At 36.2% G+C, this 19814-nt stretch overlaps 1 protein-coding gene across 2 annotated transcripts; it reads right to left on the bottom strand.

The window, feature by feature from the left end:
* LOC109037315 (DC-STAMP domain-containing protein 2) lies at window positions 1-14311 on the bottom strand. Of its 2 annotated transcripts, XM_072300617.1 has the most exons (16): window positions 13718-14311; window positions 13031-13153; window positions 11943-12227; window positions 11221-11371; window positions 10370-10529; window positions 9686-9807; window positions 9138-9276; window positions 8286-8499; window positions 6923-7076; window positions 6204-6372; window positions 5153-5317; window positions 3865-4111; window positions 3363-3578; window positions 2383-2483; window positions 1668-1849; window positions 4-821 (listed from the first exon to the last, which is right to left on the bottom strand). In XM_072300617.1, the coding sequence occupies exons 3-16, from the start codon at window positions 12071-12073 to the stop codon at window positions 252-254; spliced, it is 2721 nt and encodes a 906-aa protein (XP_072156718.1). In that variant the 5' UTR covers window positions 12074-12227; window positions 13031-13153; window positions 13718-14311; the 3' UTR covers window positions 4-251. The 2 variants fall into 2 exon arrangements, with proteins under 2 accessions (XP_072156717.1, XP_072156718.1); XM_072300616.1 differs by lacking the exons at window positions 13031-13153; window positions 13718-14311 and adding an exon at window positions 12514-12970 and having other exon boundaries at window positions 1-821.
* Window positions 14312-19814: the final 5503 nt, after the last annotated feature.

Genomic DNA, 19814 nt, shown 5'->3' with positions numbered 1-19814 from the left:
CTTTTGGAAATTTTTAGCATACATTTTTAGAAAAACTAAACAACTATGTTTTTGGAGATGGGCAAAGTAACATTTATTGATGAGAAATCAATAAGAGGAAAACATTACCTTAACAAATAGCCTTTTACCTTAGCCTTTAGCCTTTAGCCTTTTTACCTTTTCATAGTATATTTTAAATGTTGATTACAACTATTTGTACTTAACAAAAATTAAAAGATACAACAAGAGTACACGATACTTAATATTATTCTCTATCTTAGCCATCTTGATAAAAATGATTTTTTCTTCTTATTTCTTTTCTGCAGTAATTTCCTATTGAATTCTGAGGAAGATACAATAGATTCTGATGAGCTACCGCTGCTGTTGACATCAAAGCCTCTTTCCCCTTGTATAACTTTCAATTCTTCCCTGGAATTTGATGAGGAAAGATAATCATCATTCACTATTTCTTGTTGAGAATCTGATTTAGAACTAAGTTCTGCTACACTACTATAGCTAATTGAGTCATGATCTTGAATTTTTTCTGCAATTTGACTCCTAATGATTCCATTTGATTGATTGTTTTCACGTTGTACGCTTGATTCCACTACAGACATCTTTGCGGAATTATAGTCTTCTAATTTATTGAAGTAATTTTTAATCATAGCAGATTTATCGGTTTTACTCAATTTTGAATTTTGTAAGTTGACTTTTAGAAGACTGGAATGTCTTTTAGAGGATGTTTCTGGCTCGATGGTGATTGCAGAGTCTTCGTCAGCCATATCTGAGCTGGTATTTGACTTTTCTCCTGAGGACGCATCTGAAGAAGCACGAGTCCAATCCTAGAAAGAGATAGAGAGAAAATTGAGACCTAAATTGTTGCAATTTTAAGCTTCTTCTGTTTGAACAAATGGATGTCGCCAAAAAAAGGAGGGGAATTAACATCATTACATGAACTTACCATTATTTCCTACGTAGAGGGCCCCTGCATGTAATGTGTACTCAAAATTTTTAGAGAGTAAAGAATAAAAAAAAGTGAAGCAAATTAATGGAGGTGAAAAAAACCCATTACTTTTCATAAATATGCAGGCCAACTGCTACATCGTGGTAAGCTTTGTTGCTGTAGGTAATAAAGTTCTCTTCCGTATACAAAGTCGATGTTAATAGTTTATCAGAGATAAAAATTTTGCGTATGTTATCATCAGATCATTTCCACAGCCTTCTGCATGTTTCCTGAAAAAGGCACCTTTTAGCCTGCAGGCTTTGCATAGATAGAAGAGAAAAAATTGAATTTGAGCAAAAAACAGGTAAGAATTACGTTCAGACTCTCTGTGTTACAACTGATCTTAGCAACTGTTCTGAAATTATTTACTTGCGACAGCAGTAAAGCCAGGGGCATAGTCAGGACACATAACCTGTTGCTACAATTGCAACATAAGAGTCAATAAAAAAATGCAGGTGGAAGGATACATGGTGATCGATTCTTAACATAACATCATGAAACCTATTAGCGCAATATTTTCACATTTGAATGGAGTTGGATTTTTAGTAACTGAGATTAATCGTTTCTTCAGCTGAAATTTGATTTGATAGAAAACGGAAAATTGTAAGTGTCCTCATCTTTACATGCATTCCAAAAATGAATTTTAAAAAAATGAGCCTCATTGCAATGATAAATAAATTTGTACCTGATCAACGGCTAAGTCATCACTCTTTGAGACATATTTAACTAATTTCTGGGCTTCAAGGTCCTCAAAAGCACGACGCACAATGAGCGGCGCGTTTCTGTGTTCAATGAATTCTTTGTCTTGATAAGAGTAGGAATATTGGGAGCTGCCTGTGGAGCTTGCCTCATTTGGCGAAGTACCCTCTGAAATAAAACGAAAAATGCAATTGGAATTATCTTTCATGTTACACTGCAGACATTACAGAAAGCACACAAATTCAAACAGGTAACGACAATATTTAGAGCTTGAATTTCTTTTTTTTTCTTTTTTCTACTTCAAGTAGCCCACAAGGGCTAACCCTTGTGCTTTAGTCCTGTCCCCCCTCTGTCCCTGCAACCAGTCCCAGGCAACCATTGTTTGAGACTGTCGAACTCGGGTTGCCTGGCCGAGAATCGAACCCGGGACCTCCCAATCATAGAGCTAGCGCTACAACCACTACACCATAGAAGGCCGACAAATAAAACAAATAAATTCTACATATAATTCCATATATAAATTTTTGCTTCATGCTTCTAACTCGGTTTTTTTGACACTTTGGGCCTCTAAACTATAATTATTCGACAAAATGAATTGATGGATTATAAGCAATTCACCTCAGAAATGCTTTACCTGCTGTTGTGTTTTTGCGAAGATTTTCAATCATTGTATTTTGTAGAAAAGTATTTTAAATACAAACCTTCATCGGGATCACGATGATTTTCAACAGAATGAACATTGACATGACTGTAACGAGCTGCATTACGATTATCATTCTCTTCGCCATCATCAGAAGAGTCTCTGAAACAGGTTTAGAGTGGATTAAGACTCAGTAACGGAAAATGTGATATGTAAAGTAGGATTGGTAGCGGTAAGGCTGAAAATTTTGTGAGGTGCCCTATTTCTCAGATTGAATCACTATTTTCAGCAGAACACACTTTCTCCAAACTTTTGGGCATGGTTGGTGGTGATCGTCAAATTTGCAAATGCATGATACTGATATACATCAGAATATATTTGAAGAATAGTTTTTACAGCCGTTCACTCCATCAAAATCCATTTATTAGTGCAAAAGGCCCACTGGGGGATGATGAACGTGTGTATTTAAAATCAATGAGACAAAAGATAGAAATTTTTTATAAGCTGTCATTTGATGGAAATTCATTTATTTTATCAACAGGAAAACAAATGAGACTTCCTTTAGCTAATTATGAAAGAGAAAAGCCCGTTTTGATTGAAATGTGATTCACAATTTTTGGACCACAACTTTCAGCCTCCCATGATACCTATTTTGAAAATAATTTTCTGACACAATGTGAACTGTGGTACTTAGCCTTGAAACGACAGCAAAATTCATAACCCGTTGTTAATCGAATTGTAGCAGTGGAGGTTTATTTCTACATTCCCCCCTCCCAAAAGTGGTCTTTTGCCTGTAGGATTTCGGAAATTGTCTTGCAATGTTTTTGCGATTCCCATGATTGATGAAGTTTAGCGTTCTTAGCATCAAAACTAATGTCCTTTTTTCGGCAACAGAACACTTTTACAATATGTTGAATACAAGTTGCTTTGTGTGAATATATGTTGTGTGAAACATATACATAAACATATATTTATCAATAAAATGTGAAAAAAGAATGTGAAAAACATTAATGTATACAAAAAAATTAAAAGAAAACTTACTTTTCTTCACTTATGTCAGATAAATCCCCATATTCAATTGGCTTACGACAAATGGTGCAGTCATTATTTAACTCCTGATAGCATTTGCCGTGATATAGACCAATACAGTCCGCCTTAGAGCAATGAACCAATTCATCATCAGCTGTCCCGGACTCACCGTCAAGCAAGCAGACTTTCCCTCGATCTTGTTCCAAGAACCAGTCAAGAAAGGGAAACCTGAGCGGAAAAATGATTTACATAAAAAAGAATGATAAAAAGAAATATTGACAAAACTACAAAGATAAGAGAAAACCCCAGACTTTAACGAAGCATTGATTCTAAAAAAGAGGTATTCTGTTGTTCAAGTATTAAAATGTACATCAGAACATTTGCAGGGTTGCCACTCTTTTTCCTCCCCCAGAGAATTTCTGGTTTATGACAATTTAACTTGATAAATTACATCGAATAAAATTCATAGTCTTGTGGTTGAATAATAAAACGAATTTATCCTGATGGATCTTACATGGCAAAACACCTCTGCGCTAGAGAGATTTCATCTTGAGGCATCTTTTCTCGAAGACCGAACATACGCCGCAACCGCCTTCGAGCGAAAGAGAGAAAATTACCGCGAGATCTTAGAATATGGTTGTAGAGCCAGACTGATCTTTCCTTGGCAACATCAGGATGATAATGTGACATGACCATATTCCGTATACGTTTTGCATATGGTTGAAGTAGTGTAAGAAGTGATATCAGACCCATGAGGGCCCCTGGGAAGGGAATCGATGACCAAAATTAGATTCATAAATGTATTTTAAAAATATAAAGTTTTTCCATTAAAAGGGATTTAATACAGCAACAATTCTATGCTCATGTTCTTTGAATTTTACTTCTGAATGGCTTTAATTCGCCCTGCCTGTGAAATCATGTCGACATGATAAAATCATGGAAGTGAAAACCGAGCTCTTAAAGGAACTCTTTCAGAGTGAAATAATGAGGCTCAACAGCAGCCACATTGTTGAGACTTCAACTGACTTTGTCAGCGAGATAAGACAAGACATAACCCTCTCGGAGCTGTGTAATTGATTGATTTTCGTTTCTTGTTGTGGCGACATAAATTTCGACAAACTGGCTGCAGGTGATCAGTAGAGCAGGCTGCTGATATCTCTATTGATGGCAATTAGAATTATCTATCACATCTACATGACCATTTGGTTCTAAATAATTTCCCTCGTTTTCACTTAATCCCTGCCGATAGCTGTTTTTTTTTCTTCTTCTTCTTCTTCTTTTCTAGTTCAATTTTGAACATCATGGGTGTTTTTAAGACTTTTTTTTTATTATTTTTAAATTGCCTAAAACTGCAGAAAGTTCAATTTTGCAAGAAGACTGTCAAAAAACCATTTCCTTGAGTGGTTTCTGGCATTATTTGTAGATTGAGGTAACAACACAAAGAGGTCAACAAATGTAGAGATGATCGGGGGAGCCAAAGGTCACTTGGATGTAGCAAGAAAGAAAAATACATTCTAAACGGCAATCAATCACTGTATGGACAAAGAACGACCCACACTAAAACTGCAGTGTGCGAATGCTACAGAAAAAGTTTACAGCGATAGATATAATAAGGTTCCTGGCAACTATGCAGATCCTACCTCCTTCTCAGCACTAGAATCAACCTGAGCTTTTTCCTTCAGATTTCTTGTCTCCCTAAACTGGAGGAGCGAAGAGGCACTCTGCAATCACTTATCATTTAGGAACATATTTAAAGTAAGCACTACAACTTTAGAGTGTACTATCCTTTGATAGAAACTTACATATTTGTTTATATCGGTACCAATCTGGAGGTGAGGGAATTGGAAGACAAGGTAAAGTATCCATATGCATTTCCAAACCCAAAGGTTTGAGTGCTTTTGCCACACTTCGATACATATCAGCTAACATTCCGTTTCCCTTTGCAAGCATATTGATGGATTTTGGAACTAAAAACAAAATTAGAGAAGAAATGAAATGACAATAATTCAAAGCCTGCTGAGGACATGAGTAAAAGGTAAGATCTTGAGTCATATTGTGTGTAGGTCTGAAATACACTCATTTTTATAGACACTGGGAAAACCTGTACATTTGTTCACTGATGATTTTTCTGGTTATGAAATACTTAATTTTAAACACTGGAAAAGCTCAACCTGTAGGACTGATTACACAACATTTGAACAACAAATTGAACTCCTTTTTTGAGAAGTTATACAAACTGCTTTATAGAAATAAAAAAAAAGGGAAAAAAGTGAGATACAATTCCAATTGAATGGTTCTTTAACAAAATCACTGGGGATTTATTACTGCCTATGGCGCAAAAAATCACAAAAGATCAGCTCTGAGCAGTGTTTACAATATATTAATTAATGAAAAATGGATTTCATCGTGCAAAAAGGAACATAAGTAAGTGTGCTGGAAAAGGAGAGTTTTCTTCACTTTAAAGTGGTCCATATTAAGGGAACAATCCAAAAATGCCTGTGAAAATTCCTCAGTATATATGCAGTAATCCATCAGGAACCAGCTTGTGGTTCCTTGCAAAATAAAAAATCTGACTTGACGAGTGGAAAATGAACAAAATGATCACCACATACCAATAAAGTTTTTACAGGTACTTATGAGTCGTTTCCTAAAATAGGTCACTTTGAAGCCAAGAAAAGGCATTACTTCATAATATTAGCAAGCTGATTTCCTCTCTTATTATGTACAAGCTGATGGTTCCTGTTTGCATTATGCCATTCAAATCATCCTTAGGTATGCAAGCTTGTACCTACACCTTTTATTCGTGCATGGTTTAAGTAACTAACAAAACTATGTAGATAAAAAATGTATTACTATCCACATTGACTTGCAAGCGGCCATATCTATGGATTAACGAGAGAATCCAATATAATGCAAAATCCAGTAGCATATGAACTCCAAGCCTGTACCCAGTCAAGAATAAAAACCAAAAGGAATTGAGAAGGGATTCTCTTTCTTTCTTCAAGAGTCTTATACTCGTCAACTGGAAACAAATAAATTCATAATTATGAGAAGTTATTTGAAAAATTTTGCATGTACTGATTGAAATTCTTCTGAGAAAATACAAATTGTTCTCAATACAAGTTGTATGCACAATATAGGCAAGAATAATGGCAAATTTGGGGCTAGTTGAAAATATTTTTTAAATGAGACCAAAAAGAAAAATAATAATAATTGTCAATGAGCTGAAAAATTTCAAAAAAGTCGATGGCTGATTCTATAATTCCTTTATTTTCTAAATTTTCCATTTTATTAAAGGAATTCTTCCACTGAAATTGGAACCAAATAACTAAGTGCAAGCTACCTTTTGATAAAGAAAGTCACTAAAATTCAAACGTCATTTGGCACAATTAAAAGAAGAGGAGGGACTGTGGATGAAAAAGGATAATTTCAGAGTTGTGACTATTCTGTCTCAGTATAACTTCCTTAACTAAAACCACATTAAACCACCAAAGGAAGCTACTACTATCAGGAGGGAAAATATATTAATAGAAAAAATGCAACAATGAGGCAGGTTAAGGGTAGCTACTAACCTCGATGTACTGAGAACGCTCATAACGAGTTAAAGGTATAACCGTGTCAAGATCTTGTCGTGTCCTTTTAAAATCGATTTCATAGAAATTATCTGTGAGATACTTATTATCAAATGAGAGGCTGGAGAGATACCTGATGCGATAGTATATCACTCTGAAACATAACAAATATAGAGATTTTAAAATGATACTTAATTATAAATATTCAAATAAAAGATTGTTAAATTCTCCTCTAAGTTAACTTTTAAAAGAGTGGTAAAATATTTCTTAGGAAAACTGGCCATTTTTTTCCGGGGAAATTCGAGTCGAGAGTAGATATTTGAGTTTCTCTCAAATAATAGCTCGTATATACAACAAAATATAGCCTCTCCTGGCTGTTGATTGTTGAAATTTATGTCACCCTGACAAGAATCGAAAATTGATATATTACACGGCGCAGATGGGGGTATGTCTTGTCTTATTTTCTCGACATAGCCAGCTAAAGTTTCAACAATTAAGCTGCTGCAGGCATGTACTCACACTAACTAAACTTGGTGTCAGAAATCATACAACTTTGCTGTGCCGCTGCAGCTTCAAAATTGAGAGACTCGGAGTAAAAGGCGCAGAAGTGCAGTTTTTGCTATTTTGAGAAATACATGTTTGAAGTTTCGAAATTACACCAATCCTAATGGCAGAAAAAATGTTTGAACTGATTTTTGGATGCTTAAAAACTGGAATTTGGGAGCGGATTTATCACGGAATATGCATTGAGACTAGTTTTACTTGAAATCATTAGTATCTCAATTTATTTCAAAAACTGCACTTATGCGCCTTGTCCTCTCAATTGTATCTAGAGAGGCATAAGTTCTCAATTCCTCGAGAGCGTAGGGAAAATTATTTAGTGCATATTGGTAAGTTTTATGCTTTCAGTATTTCTCTCTGAATCAAAGGAGAAAGCGCCTGTGAGACCATCAACATGGCTCAAGCGTGATCCTGCAGAGACCCTAAAAAAATTGCTGAAATCACTCTCTAGGGAGCTACTTGCAACCTGCAAGACAGGTCAATACAAGGACAAAAGTGTAGAGAACACAGACAATGCAAGAGCTCTGGCAAGTTTGGTGGAGTCGCCAGCGACAGTAATTGAAAGTCATGAAAAAGCTTATTGATAGCTCACTGATAGGGATTCGTTTTAAAATGCTGAGTTTCTATAAAAATCAAGGCTTTGGAAAAAGAGACTCTGTTAAATCAAACATGCCGTGTAAGTTTTACTTGATTTGATTAGGTGGATGGGTTTTAAAAATTGCAAGGTAAGAGAAAAATGATTGAAAATAATGAGAGGTTGGAGACAAAGAGTAAGGATTGGAATTGAAGGAAAGAGACTTACTGGTATATCACATACAACAGGAGGATCATGAAAGTGAAACTCATCCAAGTAAATAGATGAGTAAACCAATGCGTTCTCTTCTTGACTTCTGCAATAATGTCACTTGCAACATCACGTACTGTTTTAGTTTGATTGGTTTGAAAGGAAAAGGAGTGGCTGAATGTTATTTTGACATAGAACATAGTTTTTAGCTTCCGTTCGAACTCTTTAATCTCTATGGTGGGGAAAGTAAATGATTCCTTAAATGATTAAGAAAGAACAGTACGACACAATTCATTATTAAGAGCAACTTTACTAATTTTGGGTGCGTATTTCTATTCAGAGATGCAACACATTCTTATCCTTCCCCGTTTTTAAATTAGTCTTCACATTTTAAAAGCCCTATTTTCACCAAAATTACAGTGACGACTTTTTTTGCTACTTATGGACGAATTGCCCCAATTTTAGAAAATGCGCAATTTTTACTTCAGGTTATTTTAAGGCTAAGGCAAGGAGGCTTTCCAATTTTTAAAATCTGTTTTTGTTGCCTTTCCATTTTTGTATGGAACCGTTAGCCCCTACTTCCATTCTTAAAATAAAAAATGAACGTTGCACGAAAAAACTTTCCCAAATTTTTTCAAAATAATGCTTGGGCAAAAGGAATGTGAGGCAAATGATGATTGTTCACATGACAGAGCTCCCTGATTAATCAGGTAGAATGGGCAAAGCACGTACAGAACGGCTAGTCTAAGTCTAAAGCTTGCAGCATTTGTTTTACTGAGGAAATCATATGTATTGCAAGATTAGATTTTTCAGCTTTAATCAGAAAAGCGATTCACACAGGAAAGAAAATAAATCAATTTGAAAACTTACTTCTCCGGATTCCAGCGAGAACGTCATCAGATATGAATGATACAAATTCACAGAAGTAATCCACAAATTTTACTGGGTAGCACACTAAATCAGCTGCATAGGCTGTAGAGCACAAATCTGCCCATTTGGGTACCGATGACTGAAAAAAAAAATTCACATTGATAGAAACAAATTGCTGTTGAGTTACAAGTATGTAATAATATTCAAATAAAAGCAACACAGATAACTTAAATTTTATGAAATGAAACAGGCAGTAGCTCAAAATGAGTGATGCTGAAAACAAAATAGAATCTTTGGTAGTACAAAAAAGAATATATACCTAGGTACCTGAAATAGGGATTCAACAAATAGGTATGTTAAAAAAAAAAAAAAAAAAAAAAAAAAAAAAAAAAAAACTTACCATCAGATTTTGTATTATATGTGTTTTATTTTTATGAGAGAGGAGGGAGGAAGTTCCAAAAATAGGATCAGACACATTTCATTGTAAATTGACAGTGATTTTAAATACTATGACTGACAACATGCAATAATAAATAGTAAGTATATACCTTACACCCTGCCACTGCTTCTTCTATCGAATTGATGCAACGTTGAAAAGGAGAGCCAAATTTGTCATTGCAGGTACTTACACCTCCTAGTAACCATTCTACAGCAGATTCGATCACCCTAACTGCAAAACATAAAAAATAAAATTCACTTGCAGAGAAACGGCTAATTGGAAAATTAAAAATCAAAACAGCAATTAGATTAATTTATCTTTAATTTATTGTTTATTGATTGATTAGTTGAGTATCTATTAGGTATTAGAAAATGATTATTTATGAAATAGATATTGTTAAGATCCAAGCATAGAATAATATATGTAAGGGATTCCAGTATTAGAGAGAAATATTTTGAAAAACTCTTTGATCCATTTTTTTTGGATAAATTAGGTCTCAATAAGTAGATAATCTGCACAGCCCTTGTTGTGTAGTTTGAAAAAAAAATCGAGAAAAAAATGAGTAATTTCATTAAAGGACACTCGCAGATAAATTCGACAAAACCTTGCATAAAAAGGCAGGGTTCACATTATTATGCATTTCCAAGAAGTGATAACTTAATGAAACACTGATATCTACAGTAGTTTTATAAAATAATTTTTTCATCGGTTACAATAAATCTAATAATTTGAGGGTCCAAATAAAGGGACTGTTTTACAACGATTACAAGCGTAAATTATAGGGAATACTTACCTAGACTGACCATAATTCTTTTAATTGCCAGTAACATTTCCTTGACCTTCTTAACTATTACCTTGAATGCTTTTACTATTGCCACAAGAGCTGCCTTTATTGCATAAAATGGTGCTTTTATGAGCTCTCGCAATCCTTGAGTTGCAACTTTCAGTTGCTCCTAAGTTTTGGAAATAAAACACTTTGTAAATATAAGATTTAATAGGAAAATAATAGCTCTAACAATCATTATGCCTGGATTTACAGGACAGACAACCAAAGCAGTTACTTTCGGACAGCATATTTTAGAGATGACACATTTTGGAGAGGTAAAAAATGGTTAGCTCCACTGGTCAGATTTAACAAAAAATAGATCAAATATTTTAACAAAGAGATATTATTTGTTAAAATTTTGCCACAAGAAGGCACCCCAAACTTTCCTTTGCACATACTTTCTCTCACTATAATCATTGAGGAGGCTGGATAATTCTACGTCCCTTGGGGCCACAAAAAGCCAAATTCCGCCATTGTAAAAGAATAGTACAACAAATAGGTACTTTAGAATTGTAATAATTAATAGTAAATATTCTATTTTTCAGGTGACATCATTTCAGGGTACAACTTTGAAAAAAAAATGATTAAACAGTAAGAGAAAATGAAACATATAAATACACATTTCATATGGGTTTTTTTTTCTTTTTTTCTTTCTTTCTTTCTTTACGAATTCTTCTAGCTTTCTAATGTATTTCTAGTAGGATGATTAACACCAAATTAATGATGAATATTGAATCAGCCTTGATTTCAATAATAAACTTTTATGAATTACGATTGTTTGTGATTAATATTAGAAACAAACTATTTGCTCCACTTACCACAGTGCAGGCTAAGGACTCGGTTAAAACTTTTGTATTGTGTAATACATTTTTAGATGGCCCTGTCATCGTCAAAAGTAGAGCATATGCCAGCAGAGCTTGCCGTCCTCTTTGAGTAAACAACTCAGGTAGAGCCATCAATACTACGCATCTAAAAATTAAAACAAACATTTGTTATGATCTCGTAACATAGGGTGCAAGAAAGTTCAAAAAAGCTTAATAGATATTTCTTGCAATCTGGCGTCTTCATCTTCACATTGGGCAAATCATTAAGATCTGAACTAGATAAATATGTCATATGCTCCCATTTTTCTCTTCAAAATCTTACATTGATAACAATTCACAAATCAGGAATATTGGAAATCAACTCCTAAACGAGATTATGTCAAGATAAAGTGGAAAGAGTTTTGATGTATAAGATTGAAAAATACTCAAGATAGTAAAAATAGTAAAGGTATGTACTTACATAAGTAAACTACGGAAATAAGTTGTTGGAAAAAATAATAGATGGGATATTCATGCCCTCCGGTCAAATTATACCAAAAATCGTATTTAAAAAAATAGCAACAAGAACAGGGACATAAATGAACCCGCCTGGAGGTACATGCGGAAAGCTGAATATTTTCAGGAAATGACATGGCAATTCACTTAAAGAACTTTCAAAGAACTTTCTGATGTAAGTAAAGTATAAGAACAATTACTAAAAAAAGTTGAAAACTTACCTTACATTAGCAGATACGGCTAGCCCGACTGATAAAAATGAGCCCAAGATGCAACATAGAATCAGGGTTTTCGAATAAGAAAAATTCATCTCAAATACCAGAAAAGTAAAAACGCAATAAGCAAGTATCATTCCACCAAAGATCCCAAGAGTGCTTGTGCAAGTACGATTTTCAAGGGTCCCATCAGTTGTAATTCGTATTCGGAACTTTTGAAACTTCTTCCAAGCAGCAAATTGGTTCAAAAATTTGGAGAGCCATAATTTGCACAAACCACAGAAAAGGTAGCTAGAAAAATTTTAAAAAGAATAATTGAGTTAAAAATTAACATAAATAGCATTAGCACACGAATAGGGTAAAAGGAGTCATTCGCAAAAATATCCTTCGGTTTGTATGACTAAAAGACAGGCCGTAGCCAAGTCTTGTTCTTGTTCGTTCCTTTATGTAAACAGAGATTTATGAATCTTTCACACAAGAGAAGTACAGATAAATTGTCTTAGAAAATAATTGATGCGTGGCTGAGTGTAGGAAGGCTATGATTGAAACAAGCAGAAATTATGTATGTGACACTTACTTATCCCAAAAGTGAGAGATTCGATCAAAAAGTTTCAATTCAACCTTTTTGCGGTGAAACTTCTGATAGGACAGATACTTCTCTCTCTTGTAAACACGGAGGCGTCTCTTGATTATTAAACCTCTGATAAACTGGGAAAAGAACATTCCTTTATTTTGATTTCAATCAGTTAGCAAAATAGCATTTCACTTAATATTCATATGTTCTTGACATTTGCTGAAGCTCTTTTTGTTGATAAGGATCTGATATCATGAAAAAACTGGAGGTTAAGACCTTAACCTAAAAATATAACCTAAAATTTATGAATTTTGGTCTTGAACTTCAAGACATCATATCTTTCACAATTATTCTGCTTACAGGGCCAATAACTTGCGTCAAAATATCCAGATTTTCTTCCTCTATGCAGGGGGTATCGATAGGTGACTCAATTTTGAATATTTGGAAGATTAGGGCCTTTTTCACAGAATCTAGCACATTTTAGCAACCATGAGTGATAATATCTGATTAGATTAAGTACCGTCTCTGTTGCCAGCGCTAGTCTTTGGGGATAATGGTTTGTCCGAAACTTAAGTGTCTTCTTTACACGATCGATCCACTCAACCAGATATTTAAGCAGCATTTCCTTGATATGAGAGGGCATCTGAAACATTGACAAAAAATGTAGGAGTGGCCAGAAATGTTTCATAAAAGTTGACAAAAATTTCAGATATTTATAGAGCTTTTACATCGGTCATTACTGAATGAAAAAATATGGTCTATCTGGCTCCAATGGTTTCTTCTACAGTGATCCCAGTATACATCTTGGGGTAGTCCATTTTCTAATTAGTTACTTCTCCCCATGATAAGAGAATGTAAGTAAGTACCTGCTTTTAGTCTAGCAGGTTACCCAAATGATGCACTGAGAGGTTTCAAAAGGAAACCCACATCTTACCAGGTAAGTTTGTTACCAGGAGTATGGAGTTGAGACGACCTCAACTCCACACTCTCTTCCAAACACAAAAATTAACAATGACAAAAAGAGTTATCTATTTGATTGGGATAAATTAAAGTATCCATGATATATCTAGACTGAAAAGTCAAAGAATGCCAGTACAAAGTTGTAGTATAGTAAGGCTAAAAGAGTCAATCTAATTAAGCTTGCATTCGATACTTGAACGACAAGTGTAACTATACGAAAAAATGAAAAGAAAATGATTATGCTTACGATTGAGCGGAAAGGGCAAAACAATTAGACACAAGACGTAGAAAATTGAGCTTGCTTTGCACAAAAACACAACTGCAGAAATGAGAAACACAACTAAAAGGATAAACGATAATGAGAGCAAGCGTGCTGCAATGATGCAATACAATTACAAAATCAAAACATAAACAAAACTGAGGCAGCAGTCACCAATCATCGTTGTCTTGCATCGCTCATACCGGAAGCGGATACGCGGAACATACCGGAAAGGGATACGTAACCCATACAGGAAATGGGGAGCCACATGAGTTTTCCCTTCCGTTTTTAGCGTCCCGTTGCAGCCACAGCAAAGAGGAAAGCGAATGTGGAGGAAGAACATGAAAAAGGGGGAGGAAAAATAAGAAAGAAGGAAAAAGAAATGAGAGGAGAAGGACATAAGAGAAAGAGGAAGAAGAGAGGAGAGAGAAGAAATGAGAAATACGTAGAGTAATCTTGCGTCAGAATTCTGAAAAATAAATTCTTATCAAACGAGAAAGATTACGATAACGCCATGTCAGTTTGCCTTCAATTCATAGTGTAGGCAACACACGATCCCGCGTGGTCGAATAGTGGTATCGTCCCTCGTGCACTGGTCGAACCGTTTAAATCGGCATTTTTTATTTTGTTGCAGACAAGTAACTTCCATTTGGACTTCATTAACTTATCCGACAACTTATTCAAATTCATGAATGGTATGCTGTAATGTTGTGTATAAAGTGAGTTCTAATTTGGTTTCAAGCGCAATTACAGTTTCTCTGAAAACGGTAATAAATAAGCGTTCCTTTCACGAGACCTCCTTCAATCTGTTTGCCTTTAATTATTCCTGTCCGAGGAGAGGCATATGAAAAATGAGAGGAATAAAAAAAAAGAAAACGGAGAAAAGGATGATTTACCAAATAATTCACTAAATTTATTGCAATAAAATTGAAAAAGTCGTACAATATTTTGCATCGCAGATTGCCTATTGCTTTCACACGTAAACGCTTATTTTATTGATCGTTGGAATTCAGTGCTTTAGGCATAATGGTCATCCGAAAAAGTATGTCCCTCGGAATCGTGTGCGGCCATAGGGGATGTTATTTTCAGGGTAAAAATGATGAACATTTGTCCAAATCGCAACAAAAATTTTTCATTTTCTGAGGTTCCAAATACTTAGAGCATTTTCATTTTCGTCTCCTCTAATTTCACCATTTTTGCATCGACTTTACCTTGTAATATTATTCATGAACCGAATTACATAACGGCTGGTGAAAAGACTTTAATTTGATGCAGTGGCGTAACGGACTTCCGTTGGGCCCCCCCCCCCCCCCGGAAAATTTTTTCTAGGGGCCCCCCATTTCGGTAAAATTCCAAAATCATCCCTCTCTCTCCCTCACCCTTTACCGTTTTTTCTCTTATGGTCTAGGCCCGCAGCCTGAAAATTTTTGAGAAAATCAGCCTTAAGCACCAAAAAATCAAAATGGCAGCAGCTTATAACTTTTTACCTTTAGGTATGGTACGTGCAGGATTTAGCCTGCTTTTACGTTATGTCCTGAGGTGAAATTTGATTCACTCGCATGTTTGCGCAAATAAATAAATTAAAAAAAATAGAAATAAAAAATAAAAACGTAAAATTACCCGATTAAACGGGGCCCCAAAAGGATCAAGGATCTTCAGGAGAGCGGGGGCTCAGCCCAGGCCCAAGAATCAAAGGGCCCCCAAGGCTTTTAGATTCTTGGGCCCTCCAAAACCCAAAATGCGAAAAGTGACAAAAGAAGAGACAATTATTTAGGAATCATTGAGTGGACATGGGAGGGCAGGGGCCCTCCAGCAAACAAAAAGTTAGGAACAGTCCAAGAGAAGTATGAAAAACCCCGAGCTAACAATAAAAATCAGAGGAAGAAGTCCCATCTCGGTAAGTAAAGGCCCAAAGTTTGAAACCAAAGCTGAGCATCAAAGAGAGAGAGAGAAAAAAAAATCCCGGCGGCCGAGGGCCCCCCTGCATAGCAGGGTCTGCGGGGGCACCCGTTACGCCACTGATTTGATGCGAAAGGAGGCTTTTCCCAAAAAATTAGCTTAATTTGAGTCAGGGCCGGATTGACTTGCTTGCCGCCCTCTTCTCAACCGTTTTTTAACATCAATATAAACCATCAAGTGAACGTGCCGGAGGGGGAGGGGTGCATAAGACGCGTTTACTCTTGTTGGACTCATTTTTTGCGAAAGCCCTGTCAACACTACTAGCAAAAATTCACGTAACTTGGCGCGAAACTTAAGTTTCGTAAACCTATCTCTGTGTGGACAAGGCCTTCGATTTTCAAGAAATGATAACGAAAATATTTTGAAAGCACAAACATAAATGTGCTTTAATAATTTTAACTTCCGCCGCCGCGCCGCACTGATTGCACCGTGTTTGGCGCAATGCGTGAAGTATTCCTACAGTCTTGTTTGCGCTATGCGTTTCACGCCGACCGCTGCTGCACGCACTAAGTTTGACGTAATGCGGTAGTATTCATGCAGACTTGTAGGCGCTAATATGTGTTACATGCCGACCGCCGCGCCGTGGGTTTCTCCTGTTCATCTCGAGTTCTTGTCATCATTGCTCTCTGCGCCGCGCCGTTCCAGGCCAAATTCTGTGTTCGGTTTCTCTCTTAGTCTTAACTCGACTAATTAAAGGTGCTGTCTATTGTATCACAGGAAGACGAAAAAATTAGAGATATACTCTCGAGAAATGAGAGATTTTGTCATCTTTTTTCGTTTGTAATTTTTTCTCTGAATCCGATTTTTCTTCATAGCTATATTTAAAAAAATTGCAAAATTTGCCGCCCCCTTTTGCCACCATGGGCCGCGGCCAATGTGGCCATTCCCTAAATCTGGGGTAATTTTTGAGGTTTCGAAAATTACATTATTTGCTGAAAATTGCAAGCTATCGGAAAATTTTATAAACTGTAATCAGTCTCACTCATTGCAATCGCGATTCTCGCTGATCAAAATGACATGCGAGGCACAAAAGCTTGCCGTTAAAGATCTGAAAATTTGCCCACGGGCACAACTTTTTGCGTGTTTTCACGTATTTAGCACAATCCCCCCCCCCCCCCGCAAGGTTTTAATAAATCCCCCCCCCTAAACTTTGCCGCATATGCAGCCATTACGAGTCGCACTCATTGCAAATCGCAGTTTTCGCCAATCGAAGGTATACAGACAAAGCACTTATGTGTACCATTTAAATAAGGTCTACATGCATTAATAAGGTCGCATTTGTCGTAACGTCTACTTTTCTGCGCTGCGTTGAAATCTTTGAAGTGATTCCTAGCTGCATGTTGCCGTCGTGGTGGTCCTCAGCATGATCAAACTTTTATTGACGAAGAATGTCTTCATAAGTTGAGCAACTTGCATTTTTCGGTACGCCTACTTTTCATTGTTGCATTGAAGTCTCTGAAATTCCCTGCATTTTGCCGTCTTCGATGACATTTTTCAATAATAATGTCTCCACGCTGCTAGCAACTCGCGTTTGCCGTTGCGCCTACTTTTTTGTGTTGAAGTATTTGCAGTGATTCTTTCACTTTGATCCAATTTTTAAAAATCGGGGGTTTATATTAAAGCTGTGAATTTACTGAATTCAATGGTACAATTAATTTTTTTCCATAGCATTTTTGGATCTCGAAAAAATTAACAAGATACATAACTAGATGAGCCTCGTTTGTATATTGTCGAAAAATGGCGCTTGCTACTGGAATTGATGCTTTGCGTTATTTGATATAAGCTCATGTTCATACCATGTAATCTTAATTCCACCTATGAAGCTGGAACAACTTGACTAAGTTGTTGCAAAAAAAAAAAGGATTGTTCATACTGGGGGGAGGGGTGCTTATCATGTGAAAACACTTCAAAATATTGTGTTTGTAGACAAATTTTCAGATCATCTACGGCAATTCTTTGTGCCTTGTGAATAACTTACTTTCGAAGTGAAAAAAAGAAATCTAAGTCATCTCTTGAAAACTAGCCTGAGTTTTGCTCTCTACGTAAGGGCTATATCACTGGGAAAAAAACCACATTGGATCTAGAGTCCAGACTCTTGGAAACATTGACAAGAAAAAATACTCTTGACTCAATCAGATTTAAGCTTAAATCAAAACACTAAGCCTCTTAATTTAGCGGATTTCCTTTTGATTTAAGCTTAAATCTGCTTAAATCAAGATTCCTTTTTCTTGCCAATGTTTTCAAGAGTCTGGACTCTAGATCCAATGTGTTTTTTTTTCCAGTGATTCTGAGAAAATTTCAAGCTATAGTTTCGGCTTGTTTTCCCATGATAAAATGAGATGTGATGGAGATTTTGAAGCGCTCCAAATCAGATACTCGTTCTCGCGGTTTTACCGCCGAAATAGAAAGTAGCGCGTTCGACCTTTCGTGCCGAAATCGAGGAGCCTCGCATATTCCTTTGTTTTATTTTTATATCCCTTTTTTCCGTTTTAAGGAGCCCAATATTATCATTGCGGACGCTAGTAAGGTGGAGCCGAACAGATAAGTACATATTTGTGTAGGCGCGGCAAGGTGCCGGCAGCCGGCTGTCAGAAACATCTCAATCCGCATACTGGACCCGCAATCCGGATATTGGACACGAAGTGACCACCACCCCTTTAATAAAGCCCAGCGATGCCGAATTTCCTGCGTTTGGGCAAAAATCATTGGGATAATGCGGTAGGAAAGTCAGAAATACTTCTCAGCATAGTGGAAAAACGTATTCCTACCGATTTTTCTATTTAGTTAACATTTACTTATTTACTACGGCTGTTTCGAGCTAACTTCTCATCTTCAGGTGTTGAAAAAATCGAAAAACTAAAATCCTATTATGGTTTTGCGATCGCCAGTTAGGCATAGTTACTGTACGAATTTCTCGAAAATTGAACGATACCTAACTGCCTATGACCACTTGGAAGGGCTTCTTGTTTCTAGCACCTGTGGAGAACCCTCCAATTCGTATATGCATGTGCTTATAAAACATACGTCCGTTTTCCAGTCCTGGAATATTGACATAGCAATGGCTAAAGAAAAATATTACTCATCAGCAAACCGACGATTTGACAGGACTAAGAAAAAAAACTTCGCAAATTTTGTAATTTTGAAGTTACGTTTGCAATTTTTTTTTTCTTTTTTTTCTGGTCATTTGGTTTATATTCCGATCGGAAACTACAGCATTTAAAGACGTTGTTCAGTGTCCGTAGACATCAGATCGATAGACTTATTCACACTCTAGGCCTAGGCACCAAATTTTTAAGGATTGAAGCCGAATCTGTTTCAGCAGATTCGCCCGTCTTTTTCAGGAAAATGTGTCTCCACTACAGGGATTTGCACTCGGGACCAGTGGCGTGGCGTGAATGATCGATTATCGATATTTCCTCATTTGAATTCGTGGAAAAGAATCGATTATTAATGTGTTCGCTGCGGACACCCTGTTTATCGATCCTTTTCCATAGGTTTAAATGACAGGTCAATTGATATATCGCAAAGCACACCACGCCACTGCTCGGGACCTATAGACCTAAGAAGATCTCCATTTATTCTATGCATTTAAGCGCTCCTGTGCGGCGGTGGAAAAAACGAAACACATCGACTTGCGTGTTTTATAAATGTAGACATGTAGAATACGGCATAAGTTGGTAACTCATTTTAGCCAAACCGTCGGTTAAGCAGTATCCCAAGTAGCAGTATGTAAGTTGCGATTTAAGTTGATCGGAGAGCGTATCGCGATTTTATCGACTTCGACTTATTGCTATCTTATTCGATAAAAAAATTGCGATAAATTGCGATTTCATCGCATAAATTTGCAATAAAATCGCGATTTTATCGACGGTGATTTGCCTCAATATTATAGAACGAAAAATCGTGATTAATTGAAATAAAATTTCGATTTATTCGAACTCAATTTTACAGGGATAAAACTGCGTCAAGATTGAAGATAATCGCTCGACTTAGATAACCCTTGCGGTTTTCCCGCCAAAAAAATCGTAAAAAAATAGCTAAATTCCAAAATATCGCAATATTTCCGTTGAAACATGCTACCTTTGGTTGTAGATTGATCACGGTCCGTTTGACGCAATCATTTCCA

This window comes from Bemisia tabaci, chromosome 5 (genome assembly GCF_918797505.1).
Source record: "Bemisia tabaci chromosome 5, PGI_BMITA_v3".
Taxonomy (NCBI): domain Eukaryota; kingdom Metazoa; phylum Arthropoda; class Insecta; order Hemiptera; family Aleyrodidae; genus Bemisia; species Bemisia tabaci.
The sequence above is the reverse complement of the archived record's forward strand: the minus strand, read 5'-3'. Positions and strand labels throughout refer to the sequence as shown.

Bases quoted from the DNA above. Each gene is read 5' to 3' on its own strand.
- LOC109037315 (XM_072300616.1), bottom strand. From the start codon at position 12,659: ATGTTCTTTTCCCAGTTTATCAGAGGTTTAATAATCAAGAGACGCCTC. The intron at 12,228-12,513 runs GTAAGTGTCACA...AAATTTTTCTAG, and splicing joins ATCTCTCACTTTTGGGATAA to CTACCTTTTCTGTGGTTTGT. The intron at 4,112-5,152 runs GTAAGTTTCTAT...TTCCCTTCCCAG, and splicing joins GTACCGATATAAACAAATAT to GGGCCCTCATGGGTCTGATA.